Source organism: Halictus rubicundus, chromosome 3 (genome assembly GCF_050948215.1).
Source record: "Halictus rubicundus isolate RS-2024b chromosome 3, iyHalRubi1_principal, whole genome shotgun sequence".
Taxonomy (NCBI): domain Eukaryota; kingdom Metazoa; phylum Arthropoda; class Insecta; order Hymenoptera; family Halictidae; genus Halictus; species Halictus rubicundus.
Window position 1 is genome coordinate 18,141,281 of NC_135151.1, and position 13,139 is coordinate 18,154,419.

Below are 13,139 nucleotides of genomic sequence, written 5' to 3' on the forward strand. Positions count from 1 at the left end.
TTATGAATGTAATGCAGAATAACCTCTTATCGAAGGCAGGGCCCGCTCTAGCGGTTACGACGCCCCGGGCAAAAAAACAAATTGCCGCCCCTTTTTAAGCACTAAGCACCGCGCTGAACAAAATGACCTTTTTTTTTTAGCAAAATTGTCTGGCAAGGGTAGTCTGAAATTTTCTATTAATTGAATATTTAAAACATCATTATTTTTCTCACAATTACAGCCAAAATTGCGCCCCTAAATTTTGGCGCCCCGGGCAAATGCCCGGGTTGTCCCCCCCCCCCTAGAGCGGGCCCTGTCGAAGGTTACAACTGTACAATAAAAAAAGAAAAAGAGAGGCAACGTCTCACGGTTTTCTGTCTTTTTGATCGTTACAGAACGGAGATCTCTGCATATCGATCCTGCATCCGCCCGTAGACGATCCACAGAGCGGCGAGCTGCCGTGCGAGAGGTGGAATCCAACACAGAACGTCAGGTGAGTGTCCCGATCGAGCCGTCGTGCGAGAAGCTACCGATCCGATCGAGAGAGTATCGGGAAACACGTACACAAGTTGGGACACCACGGTGTACGTGTAGAAAATCCGCTCGCCTGCTGGCCGGGCCTGCGTGTTATCAGATATCCAGGAGCAAAAACGCTAAACGAGTTCTGGTTTTCGCATAGGACGATCCTGCTGTCGGTGATCTCGCTCCTGAACGAGCCGAATACGTATAGCCCCGCCAACGTGGACGCCTCGGTGATGTATAGGCGCTGGCGCGACTCCAAGGGTCGGGACAAAGAGTACGAAAATATCATAAGGTACGCTGAAGACCGTCAGATATCGATCTATTCCGGCAAACGATCTATCGGTGCAGTAGAACCTCCGATATCCGAAGTCTCCACTCCATCCCACCGATCTAAGTCGATCCATCTGCAAAATTATTGCACAAATCGATAAAGGTTTACAAGACTCTGGGGATATGTAGTGTACATGTAGAGGTGTGTATTACGCTAATTTGTTTTTTGCTGCTGAAATTCGCTTTGAGGAGGTGAAATCGACCCTTGAAAATTCCACTATTTTTCGAGTTTCTTTTCCAATTGTAATAAGCAATTGATAAATGTTTTATCAGACGGTAGTCGTCATTAAAAGGAACAACTTTTGTCTGGAAATGTTGTTCCTATCTCTTACAGTTTGCGGGGTGTAACGCAAAATCGAGAAACAACCGAAGGGTCGGTTTTACGCCCTTACAATGAATTTAATCAGCAAAGAAAAATCGCGTAGCACGTACCTGCCTATGCATTACGTATCCCTAAAGTTTCACAATTAGAAACACTCTAGTGTTATACGAGAGAACAGGTTCATAATGTAGAAAAGATTACTAGAGCGTCTGAAGTTCAAATTGCTCAGAGGTGGTTAACTGTTCTACCGTGGGATCTCTCGCGGTTCGGTTCAGATAATCGAGGTTCTACTGTAAATCGAAGAGACAGTGAACTCTACCGTTGAATTGCTTGCATGTGCACGCCGATGACGCGAAAGGGACGAAGGTGGAATCCTTTGAGGACGAACCTCGCGGGAGCAAAGTGTTTCGGGGAGCCTTCGGGGTCAAGGAGAGGTGGAGTTGTTCGTTGAAAGCGAGGTATAATGAGCGTTGTGCTGTTGGTTACGCAGGAAACAAGCGCAGGCCGCGAAGATGGAGGCGGAGAAGGAGGGCATCGTGGTCCCGGTGACACTCGAGGACTACTGCATAAAGACGAACGCAAGGCCGGCCGAGCAACAGCTGGACATGACGGATTTCTACGACGACGAGTACGAGCTGGACGACGACGAGGACGAACAATTGAGCGCCAGCGAGTACGAGGACGGGGACGACAGCGGCAACGGGGAGTCGTGATCCATTTCCTAAACAGAGGACGACGGAAAGCAAAAACAAAACAAAAGAACAAAAACGGAAAAAACAGAAAAAGATAAACCCGAATATTAACAAAAGAAAGAAAAAAGCAAAAAAAAAAAACAAACAAACATAAGTCGCTAATTATTATCAGTTCTGTATAGATTAATAAATTAACGGGCTTCTAAACCGGACGCTCTCTCTCTCTTCTCTCTCTTCTCTCTCTATCTCTGTCTCTATTCAAGACGTGCCACCTATAAATTCAAGTACGCGTAATCGAACCACATTGTTTCCTCGTTGAGCGTTCCATGTAGCACGTACAAATATTTCAGAATGTCGTCAATTAACGCGCCGTTTCGTCCGAACGACGCTTGGACTCGGACGAACTCGTGGTTCGTCGATTTTTAGCGTTCACCGTCGTCGTCGTCGTCGTCGTCGTCGTCGCCGTCGTCGTCATCGTCGTCGTCGTCGTCGTCCTCCACGTCCTCGTCCCGTTCAGTTCAGCTTCTTTATCTCCGCTGTAGTCGAGTCTACGCTGAAGGGGACTTGTCTTGGTCGAACAACCCACAGACCGTCGACAAGAGCCCCTTCTGCGAAGAACCCCCAAATTCTAGAGACTAATCGAACTCGTCGGGAATGCCTTGTTTACGAAGTCGTTATCGTAAACTGTGTATAATAAGACTGCGGATTCCTATGCTCGATAAAAATTCTCTACATCAATTGCAAGCTACAAAGTTCACGCAAACAGTCTATTGCTTTCCTTAACACGTCAAGTGTCGCCATCGGCCATTTTTCTATCAGCTTCCGAGATTCATTTTTATTGTGACGTAGTCGAGTAAAACAAATTTGATGTGGATGCTTAGGACGGAGATGAATCACAGTAGCGTCTACTACGATAAATTTGAATTTTCCTGTTTCAGTTCCATTAATTAGATTATTTTGATTTTATGGGAATTTTTGGAGTTGATGTTCGGCCACTTGACGTGTTAATAATTTGATGAGTTGAAAGTGTGTTGAAACTCTTTGAATATTTCCACTGTTCTATCGCATAAATCCGCAGTCTACCGATAAGTATACTCGGTTAGGAGCACAGTGCTTGTTCTGTTGTGGTTGGCACGTCTGTCTTTTTAACTAGGCGAAAGGAATGCGTCAGGAGAGGACCAATTGATTTACCCCGCGTCGCCGTTGTCTCTCGACGAAAGAACCCTAAACAAATCTATTGTGAAACGAATTTGACATTACGGTTCGAATGATCGCGAATCGGGCTGGCTCAAAGTGAAAACCCCGCGTGTCGCATCGGCGCGACGACGGTACGTCAATTGATCCTGCATTTCTCGAGACTTCGATGTGTGGGATTTGCATTCGAATAAATTGACATCACCCCGTTTCGTGTGGATTATTATTTATGCTACGAAACCAAAAGCTGGGATGGAAAATTCGATGTGCGAGCGAGAATAGTTAAAACGGAGAAACAAACTGTCGGCGACCGAGCGTTATTTTTCAACGCCGAGGTTTTTTTTTACTGTTTTCTGAAGACAGTGACTCGCGCGCTTGAATCGTTCATTAGTCCCGATCGAGAGGGTTCGAAATTTTACATTGGGGATTAACGCTTTACCTACCTGGAGCGTGTAATGAAGAGAGAAAGTAGAACTACCTAGCACCGAACGATTAGAATTTCAATAACTGTGAAAGAAAAATTAGAAACAATTTAGGAAGTTGAACCGGAGTAGGCCGTTAGCCGTGAACTATAAAACTTTTAGAAGTTTAAATAATCGCCGGTGGGTAATGTGTTATAAATGTGTTATGCGAAGTAGTTAAAAACTATTTGCGAACAAACGCGAGAGCCACTGCGAGTTTTAGGCCGTCGACAGGTTGTTCGACCGCGATTTCTAGACGTAGATGATAATTTTTGCTATGACCGACACATATACCTTAAGTTACAACTTTTGATTTTGTCATTGACATTGCTAAACAATCTCGTCGGAGGGGAATATCGTTTCCCGTCCGCCCGCGTTGCGCCGCATCCACAAACTTAGTTCAGCTTAACGACATTTATTCCGATCTCTCGATGTTTTAAGTATTATCTTTCACACGGGGACAGAAAAAGCTTTGTAGGTGAAACCTGAATTTAAGCTAAACGTAAGCTCTACCACTTAAGCGAAAAAAGGAATAAATATACCAAGGATATAGCGGCCGCTACTCGTGGGGCGGTGTGTATCCGTGCTCGTACGACTGAAAAAATTGTAAATAGCAAACGAGACCCGAGAAGATTTGAAAGACATGAAAAAAAAATGTGTAAATGGTACGTACGTGTCTTGTCTTCGTTCTTCATTTTAGCCCGTTCCATTCGAAAGACCAAAATTGCGTGTTGAAAGTGTTAAACGAAACGAAAACGAAACAAAAAAATGAATAAAACGAAACAAAGATATTGAAAATGGAAAAAAACGAAATAAAAGCAGAAAGGATATTTAAATTTCAATATACTGTCTGAGGGAAGCATATACTCAGCGCTTTGTAGTGGTTAATAGCGGAAAAGAAGTAAATATCCCCATAGTTCCTTGACGTTATCGCCGAGAACCTATTTTTACGTTTCGTGTTTGACCCTCCCTCCCCTAGCTACTTAATAATAGACGGAAAACAACTGTGTAAGACACCGACGTAAAACTAATCATTTGTATACTTCATAATTCCTTTCCCCTTTTTTTTTTGTACATACCAATAAAAACAAAAGTCTCTTCGTACAATTATTAATGAAACTAGTGCAATAATATCACACGCTTCTGTCAACGGATCGCGAGGAAACCAAAAGGGAAAAGAACATCTCCGCTGTTTGGGTAAGAAAAGTTCTCTTTTATTCATTTGGTAACAAGAATAGTATGCGATTTCTGTCAAGTACAAAACAATGGACTATTATAAAAGAAGGAAAGTGTTACAAATCGTGCACGACTCCAAGACAATCGATTTACGCACAGTTTCTTTTCTAGGAGTCTGCTATTGTGATGCGTGAGTGTGTGGATCTCGGATACAAACTTAAATAATTCCTATTCAATCTACTGTACAAGGACTTCTAACTTCGTGCAGGCGTTTTAGAAAGATGCGCCTGCATAAAGTTGGAAGTGCTAATCCTTTGCAATCCTATGTCGAATTTATGTTTAGATTCCTGATTACTCAAATGTAGTGAAACAACCCAAAAATTATTGCGCCCGCAAAGGGTTCCGATTGGTCGTGCAGTGTACTCAGTTTACACGCTCTGCCTCCGCGTGTCTTTCCTGGGTATTCCCACCAGTATGTGGTTCTTGGGCGTGCATGTCTCCGGTACGAATTTCGAGAAGTACACTTTGTACCCGAACTGTTCCGCTTGGATCTTCCTATCGGTGTCGACGATGGCCATGCACTCGTAGCCCTGCTTCGTCTTCACGTTCTTGTCGTCGTGCGTTTGGTCCGCCGCGTGACTGAGCACCATGTAATTTTCCCGGCGCATGTCCTTCTTGAAAACGTCGCTCCTCGGGTAGGTTAGATGATGGCAGTCGTGCAGGGACCCGTAACAGCAGGGACAGCACACGAAGCTGGCCCTTCTCTTGATGCATTGTTGTATAACCAAATCGGTCGCAACGCCGCAAGCATGCAGCGACAGTCCTATGTCAAACTTTCCCTTAAAATAGTCTAAATTGCACTGATAGAACCGAACGTTCGTTAAGCTGAGTTTCTTGACCCTCTCTTTTGCTCTGTTCAGCGACTCCTCTTTATTATCCAACAGTATAATGGTGCAATCAGGCAGCAGATACGCTAATAAGATTCCCAGGTGACCGCTACCTGAGCAGAAATCCACGATCACGTCCCCCTCCTTCGCCAATTTGATAACAGGCTTGCACATGTTCTGCAACTGCGCCTGCTTCCTCTTGAGCCGCGTAGGGGGCAAGGACCCGCCTTCCGGAGTGGCGTGGAACGGTACCAAGGACCAGTTCAGGTTCAATTCTACGGCGAAGGGCTCGGAGTCCAGCATGGTGTCTATGTTCAAGCTCTTGAATACCTCCAACGCCTGCTCTACGTCCTCCTGCCTAGTGAAGATCCTGCTTTTCGGCTTGTACCTCTTCGGGTCGCTCTTGTACAAACTTTGGTTCGGCACTTCAGGAAGAATGTAGTTTATCTCGTTTACAGTCTGCTCATTCGCCATCGGCAGACATTCCAGACAGTCCACTATGTCCTGGTCCTCCATCATCTTCCCGTACCATTTAACAGTCAGTGGGAGCAACCTTAGCGTCGACTCGCCTGAGAATACAGTCAGCAGGATGCGCATGCAGACGAAGATGATTATGTCAGCTAGGGTGATGTAGGAGCCCTCGGCATAAGTGTGCTCCAGCAGGTGACCGTGTTTGAACAACTTCTTCGGCACAGTGTACTTGTTCAGGTTGCGCAGTCTGACTGGCTGCAGCATGTGACACTCGAACCTGGCCATGCTGGAAGGCAGCTCGTCGCATGTAGCATCTTCAGCATGCAGGAATTTCAAGGTAAGGATCAGATCCACCTCGCAGAACTTTGTCCAGACGCTGGCTTCGGAACAGGCGGTCAGGCAAGATTCTTTGAACCCCAACAAATGCCGATAACGGTGCTCAGGACATTTTGAGGCCACTTCTTTAACTATCTGCCGCAATATCGCGCAGAGACCAGCAATGTAACTGGTCCTGTTCAGAGCGATGATCGGCAGCTCGCAAGTAGTCGCGAAACTGGGGACTTTGTTCGCATCCACGACTTCGTATTCGAAAAAGGAGATATCCATCTTGTAGGCTCGCTCCAGAGGCTTTTGTTTGCTAGGGACAAGCTTAATTCTGATCTTGGAGCCGCAGTACTTTATAGTGAACAGTGTCACTATGGTTTCTATAGGTGCCATGCAAAATTCTGTTACAGAGTATACCTCCAAGTAGACTTTGTTCATTTTCATTTTAGCTGCCTGTGAAATTATACAGATCTCAATGAAAAAAATAACCTATTCCAATCGATTGGGCTATCTACACGCTAGCTCTCAATTGCCTGGCCACTTTTCTTATAATTCTCTGGCGCAAGACATTTTCTCTCCAATAAATGCTCATACAGGAACTGAAGGCTAGGACGAACATCACCGCTTCGAACTTCCAGAATGCTTTCTCTTCCAGCCAGGCTACACGGTCGCAACTGAAAACGATAAAAGTTGAAATTACACACTGCGTATCTTTATTGGTAAGTATTTGTTATGGTAATGGTTAAACCACGGAACTTAATAATACAAATGAAAAACGAATGCTGCGTAAAAGCAGCCATACACATTGCGGTTTACCTGCACAGGGTAAGAGTTCACACACGTAAGAGTAAACCGCAGATAAAAAGAATGAATTTTCAATTGTCTCTCGATTGGCTGTACAGGTTGAGATAATTGTACAGTTTTGTAAAAAGTACTTTGTGTAAACACTCCGGTTTATCTTCGCAGATGTGCTGCGCAGGTGAACCTCTCAGGTATACTGCAACGTGTACAGCCGCCTTACCATCCGGCAGTCTAGTAACAATAGTCAAGGTAACAAAACAGAGTTTATCTTACCTTCTCGTTATCGTCTCTCCGCTTTTACATTTTATAACTTCCTTGTATCTCGCGTGAACACACACGTCGATGCTTTTACTTGCTAATTCAAAAGCAGAACAAGGATGACATTCCGAAATTATTTCGTACGCGTCGCCAGACAGGCATGCTGTATTATTCTCATAATTTTCTAGGTAGAGCTTGTTTTGATTGTCTGTCCAATGACTCTCGACAATTAAGACTAACACCGTTAGCCTACGATAAACATAGAACAATGATTTTTCATTAACATTTCGATGGCATCATTATGTGCAGCAGCTTACTAAATGGAACTGTTAAACCTACGAAACTAACCCTCCCAATAGCGTGATGGCAATTAGCATTCGTTTCTTTGTGCACAACTCAATCATTTCACACGTCGTATACCAATACTCTATTTCGCAAAGATACGCTTCCCTGTCAAGTTACGTGACCCATCAGAGAAATTAACTAAACGATTACTAAGTGAGCTAAAAGAAATAGCTCCGACTCGTTTTTCGAGTAAACACTGTTCTTGCTAAATGGATTCTATACTCTGTGCGCATAACACGTGTTTCGTCACCCACGATTAGTTGCACGATGCTACCGCAAGGTGGCGTGAAACTGAAGCGAAGTATGAAACACTTTACAAAATGAAACAACACACGTTGTCCTTCCGGACAGGGTTGAACACGTTTTATTTGAAATAAGATAACAAATAATTATTTGTAATAAGTAATTATTTATTATTTGAATTTTAAAAATAACAAAAAATAATTTCACCTCAAGAAGAGGTGATGAATATGCTAATTTTTCTAGTAAAATTTGTAGATCACAAATTAAGCTGCATCCGCTTTTAAAATTGCTCTTTAGTTCACGTAGTAAATAGAAGAGAGCTCGAATTATTTAATCAACTTAAAGATGAAATAAGGATTATTTTAATTTCAATTGATTTTTAAAAAATTGTTTGGCTGTTCAAATAAACCAACATATGATTTTTTCAAATAACGCGTAGCTAAATAGGATAATATGTTATCTTAACTTATACATTATAGATAACATTATATTATTAATTTAAACATTATATTATTAATGTTATAGATAACATTATATTATCATATGAATATATTGTTTTATTATATTATTATTATTAATATAGTAGATATAAGATAATATATTTTCTTATATTATATTATCTTATTTTTCAAATAATTTATTTCGATAATGCCCAACGGCCAAACCTACTTCCTCTTTGCCATTTCCCTCGTGGCCTTGTCAACGAATAGTCTGATTTATTTTGTATGCTATGCTGGTTTTATGGATATTTATCGAATGATTTCGAAAGACAAATTAATATTTATTAATTTAATATTTTAAAAATAAAAACACTGCAATCCGTTCATGTAGAAAAGTAGATATTAACATTAAGAGTTTTGTAATGCGCACAAGTGTTTATTATATAAGGTAAGGAAATTACATTTAATCAATTTGTTTGTCAGTCTAATGCGTTTTATGGACTATCTCGATATATTTATAACTTGCTGCTTTAGGTAAATCTGTGAAAAATGATCGAATCTGATCAAAGTGATAAAGACAATCTTAACTACTCCTTGGATAGCGATAAACATTTTATATGTTGAATAGACTATTTTATATTATGAATAGACTACGCGAAGAAAACTCAGACGACGAAAATGCACATTCATTTCCGAAAAAGTTACGCGCTTTGGATAATAAAATCAAATTTGAAGTAACAAAATTAGAACGCAAGTCAGACGTAAATGGCAATGTGGCGAATAGAGAAGAAGATACAAGCATCGCCGAAGGAGGTGCAAAAGACACCAATATCTCTAATAGTACAAAAGATGTGAAAGATACAAATATTTCTAGCAGCAAAGAAGTTGCAAGATGTAGACACGTGACAGAAAAAATACTTTGTACTGCAAGATCTAAAAATCAAAACAAAGAAATTTGTATTCTTAATAACATTAGAGAAACTGAGACTGAGAAATCAACCAACAATGAATACAAGTTAGAGAGTTATGCATTTTTCCTTATTCATACAAAAGGACACAAAGGAAGCAATTACGAAGAATAAAGAAGTAGAGGAAGATGGGAAAAACATCAAGCCTAAAACAAAACTTTTTACTTATCAGCAAATTTGTTTGTCCAATAGCCTGATTTATTTGGTACTGACCATTGTTATTGCCCACGACCAAAGACTATGTACGGTGAAAAGAGAATTGGCTCATTATTTATGTGAATATGTTCAGATTGAAATGAATTATCATTACTATGTGTTTCTGCATTACTGCTATCAATATCTTTTTTATAAAGCTGATTAAATGATAAGTGTATTGGACCAAATAATGATTTTTGATCTAATCTTTCTGGTGGCTTCAGATTATGATCATCGCACTCTTTCTCTGGTGCAGGCTATGGACTTTTCGCTAAAGGTTTTACTACTTTTGATAGCTGTGCTCTACGCATTATTTTTTTCTCTGTAGCTTTTGTAATCTTCTTGGGAGGTAGTGTCGTTGATTTAGTTGGTTGTTTCTCAACTTTACTGTTTGTAGGTAAAGCAAATATATTTTTATCAACTGCTCGCTTTATAAAAGGTTGTTTAATTTTCATTTTTAGATCTTCTGGCACAGGAGGTTCCGCTATTTCTAAAATGAAAATATGTTATTATATACTTTATATGAAATGTTATTAAATAAAATTTTTATTTTTATACTTTGCATAAACTATATTTTTAATCATCCCTTACATAATCTTTATGTGGATTAAAACCATGGATCTAAAGGATGGTGGGTTCTGGGGGATTGAAACAAAATCTCCCTGATAGTAACAACACTATCAGCTTAGACTAGCAGTTATTAGCAGTAACTAGTTATTAACAATCATTCTAACTCTTGTCTTCTAACGAAGAATCAATAATAGACACACAGCAACATACCTACAATAATTATTGACAGATTTCCCTTATTGTTAATTAGTTATTAACGAATTTTTTTGGGGACTCATTTTACTTCAATGCCTAGAACGTGCAAGACAAGGATGGTCGAACTGTGCGACAAGATCAGGTGTACGAAACGTGACAGCCTTACGAAATTTGTTAGCAACTAATTAATCCGACATCTACATTCTTCAATCTTAAAAGTGCACTAATCAAATCTCTAAAATAGGAAAAATAATTATTTACCGGGGACTTCCCAAATTTGCACAGATTATATGTATTTATACGACTAACGGCTAGAATAATTGCTAATGACTATTTAATCAGACACAAAATCCGACGTAAAACAATATAAGAAAGTAATAATCAAAGGTTCATCCCACAATCGAGTTATTAATAAATTATCTCTGGAGGGTAACAGGTTTTCGAGAAGCTCTATTTCTGTCTTTCTCTCTCTCCATAAACTGCATTAGTCTGTCCTCGTCGGATACCAACTTTGTTATCATGTTCGCCTGATACCTACCAGGAGATTCGAAGCGTCCTAAAAAAGTAGGTAGCACGAGCGAGACCTCTTCCATCTTTGTCGCACACTATCGCTGTATTGTCTTACGTGTGGGTAAGATAGAGAAAATGAGTTCGCGAACCCGCCGCTGTAGATGGCGCCTCTGTCGCGCGGGTGTCTCCAAAATTGGCGCAGAAATTCAAATTCGCTTAAGGTAAATCTTTTCATACGGAATATATTCTTGACGTTACTTTCCGCTAAACTAAAATAATTTCATTTTTATTGTCCTAGAGATTATCACAAGAAGACCGGTTGGGAGAAGCAGAATGCGACCCAAGATCGTTTAGAGAGGACCATAAACACCGCAACAAATTAAAAATATATTCCATTGTGTTTTACCGTAAGGGATGTTTGAATCTCCATTCTTTAGATGATATAGGCTTTTACGTAAATTTTACACAAGCTTCTCATACACATTGTAATAAAATTACAGGTACAAAAATGTTCCAATTTTTTGTTTTATGTTATAAACGTTTCATAAAAGTGGTATCAACGTAACATAAAATGTAAAGGCAAACTCAATAAGGGGATTTAAAAGGACTCTATTTAATAGACCCCGGACAAGGGAAAAGAGGTCGTTCCATTTGAAAGTGGCTTCATATCGTGCCGCATAAAAGTCACGATTGTTCCAAGTACATCGCATCAACCCGACGAATGGAATTCTGATTGCAGATGAAACGAAAATAAGAAAGACGCGCGGCAGCTTCATCGGACGTTGGCAGACGCGCATCGGAACGGTGATATAACGTTTTTCGCAGGAACGGTGGAGTACGCGAGAAATAGTCGGACGGCAGCAATCAGAGGATGAAGGAAGCAGTTGACGAGAGATCCGGGGGAGGACAGAGTCGCGCGGTAAAATCTTATCATCGACATCCAGTGGGATTTCAAGTGGCGGATAAACAGATCTCGTATTTGAGATTTCCCATGCGGGTCTGACGGCAGTGACGGCGTCGCTGATGCATAGATGCGCCAACGGTGAAGTACGAAAGGGGAGAGAATGCTCGAAGGAAGAGGAGGGCCGCAAGCCGAAAGAGGGAGAAACCGAGGGAGGAAAAAGGTGGTGAACACCGGAACACGTTGGAAGCTGGAAGCGGGAAGAGGGGGCGGGAACCAAAAGACGAAAAAGAGGAAAATCCAGCGAGTGGTCCGGATTCGCAGACGAATGGATTAAAACGAGGAGAGCCCCGTCGTCGACCGTCGGCAGACGACCGACGACCGTAGACCGTAGACGACCGTGGACCGTAGACTGTCGACAGTAGGATGTCTCTCGAGAGATCTTCATCGGGAGAGATTTCGACTGTATAATACCATGAGTCCGAAGCGGCCACGAAATTACATCTGCCACCGCTTCGTTCAATCTCTGGCAGCTCGCCGCACCGATACTCGATCCGTGAAATCATCCCGTAATCGGTTTCATCGACAAAATTTCACTCGGAACCGAGCTCTCCTATCCGTGTTCTCTCTTTCTCTCTCTCTCTCTCTCTCTCTCTCCCTCTCTCTCTCTCGCCGAGAAATTCGGTTGGATTTTCGTTCCGAATTAACGCAATACCATTCCAGAGATTATTTGATACGTTTAATAAATCCGCCATCTCCGGATAGGAATTAGTCTCGGTACGTTTCCCGTGCACCAGCACATATATTAGGGGTACCCATAAGCAATCAATTATTTGCAAAGAATTTGTTTTGCCTTTAGTTCTGTACCGATCGTTGAAGAGGAAACGCATATTTTTTACAGTTTTCGGTAAAGCAGCCTGTGTTCAAAATATTCTAAAAAGTATAATGTTTTTTACAATAATAAAATGGCGGCTGTAGCGGTACGCGATTCGCATCGCAAGATGTTAGAGTTGACCGCCTGCAGATGTTAGGGTCTAAGGTAATAAAACCTACCCTGACTTTTGCAGGATGGCAGAAATTATTTTATTTCCGAATGACTTTACGGGTGTAGAAAATTTAACTACCCCATCATAAACGTTGCCAGCCGAGTACCGCTGGGCCTGTCCGACAAGACCTTTTTTCCAAACATTTGGCGACCACCTTTGACAGTGGCCATAAACAACAGATGCGGGATTTCCTACCCCCGCGAAGCATAGCTCCGCCCTCCTATCTTCGGAAAGGTAACGCCTTTCCGAAGATCAGGATATAAAGGGAGGAAATCCAGAAAACCTACTTCTTGTACCTCTTGCACTTCT

The 13,139-nt window shown here is 41.5% G+C and overlaps 4 protein-coding genes across 5 annotated transcripts in view; 2 read left to right on the forward strand and 2 right to left on the reverse strand.

Annotated features, from left to right (window-relative positions):
• Window positions 1-2,057, forward strand: part of LOC143352900 (ubiquitin-conjugating enzyme E2 R2) — a 41,551-nt gene extending 39,494 nt beyond the window's left edge. The window contains exons 3-5 of the mRNA XM_076785930.1: window positions 375-472; window positions 659-793; window positions 1,644-2,057. Of these exons, the coding sequence (XP_076642045.1) occupies window positions 375-472; window positions 659-793; window positions 1,644-1,866 (456 nt within the window). The 3' untranslated portion in view covers window positions 1,867-2,057. The remainder of the gene's footprint in view (window positions 1-374; window positions 473-658; window positions 794-1,643) is intronic.
• Window positions 2,058-3,872: 1,815 nt separating this feature from the next.
• Gstcd (glutathione S-transferase, C-terminal domain containing) lies at window positions 3,873-6,802 on the reverse strand. Its single transcript, XM_076785905.1, has one exon. The coding sequence runs from the start codon at window positions 6,800-6,802 to the stop codon at window positions 5,105-5,107; it is 1,698 nt and encodes a 565-aa protein (XP_076642020.1). The 3' UTR covers window positions 3,873-5,104.
• Window positions 6,803-6,857: 55 nt separating this feature from the next.
• On the reverse strand, window positions 6,858-8,027 carry Jtbr (jumping translocation breakpoint protein JTBR). 2 transcript variants are annotated; one of them, XM_076785936.1, is made up of 3 exons: window positions 7,766-8,027; window positions 7,433-7,666; window positions 6,858-7,032 (listed from the first exon to the last, which is right to left on the reverse strand). In XM_076785936.1, the coding sequence occupies exons 1-3, from the start codon at window positions 7,819-7,821 to the stop codon at window positions 6,870-6,872; spliced, it is 453 nt and encodes a 150-aa protein (XP_076642051.1). In that variant the 5' UTR covers window positions 7,822-8,027; the 3' UTR covers window positions 6,858-6,869. The 2 variants fall into 2 exon arrangements, with proteins under 2 accessions (XP_076642051.1, XP_076642050.1); XM_076785935.1 differs by having other exon boundaries at window positions 7,757-8,027.
• A 674-nt stretch (window positions 8,028-8,701) lies between these two features.
• LOC143352274 (uncharacterized) lies at window positions 8,702-10,095 on the forward strand. The gene is made up of 2 exons (XM_076784602.1): window positions 8,702-8,893; window positions 8,980-10,095. Exon 2 carries the CDS (start codon window positions 9,063-9,065, stop codon window positions 9,525-9,527), a length of 465 nt encoding a protein of 154 aa, XP_076640717.1. The 5' UTR covers window positions 8,702-8,893; window positions 8,980-9,062; the 3' UTR covers window positions 9,528-10,095.
• Window positions 10,096-13,139: the final 3,044 nt, after the last annotated feature.

What these genes read in the sequence shown, in the direction of transcription:
- Gstcd (XM_076785905.1), bottom strand. Translation starts at nt 6,802, where the DNA reads ATGAAAATGAACAAAGTCTACTTGGAGGTATACTCTGTAACAGAATTT.
- Jtbr (XM_076785935.1), bottom strand. Translation starts at nt 7,821, where the DNA reads ATGATTGAGTTGTGCACAAAGAAACGAATGCTAATTGCCATCACGCTA. An exon ending in CTATTGGGAGGGTTAGTTTC is followed by an intron (nt 7,667 to 7,756) that starts GTAGGTTTAACA and finishes TGTTTATCGTAG; the next exon opens with GCTAACGGTGTTAGTCTTAA. An exon ending in GGAGAGACGATAACGAGAAG is followed by an intron (nt 7,033 to 7,432) that starts GTAAGATAAACT and finishes TATCGTTTTCAG; the next exon opens with TTGCGACCGTGTAGCCTGGC.
- LOC143352274 (XM_076784602.1), top strand. Translation starts at nt 9,063, where the DNA reads ATGTTGAATAGACTATTTTATATTATGAATAGACTACGCGAAGAAAAC.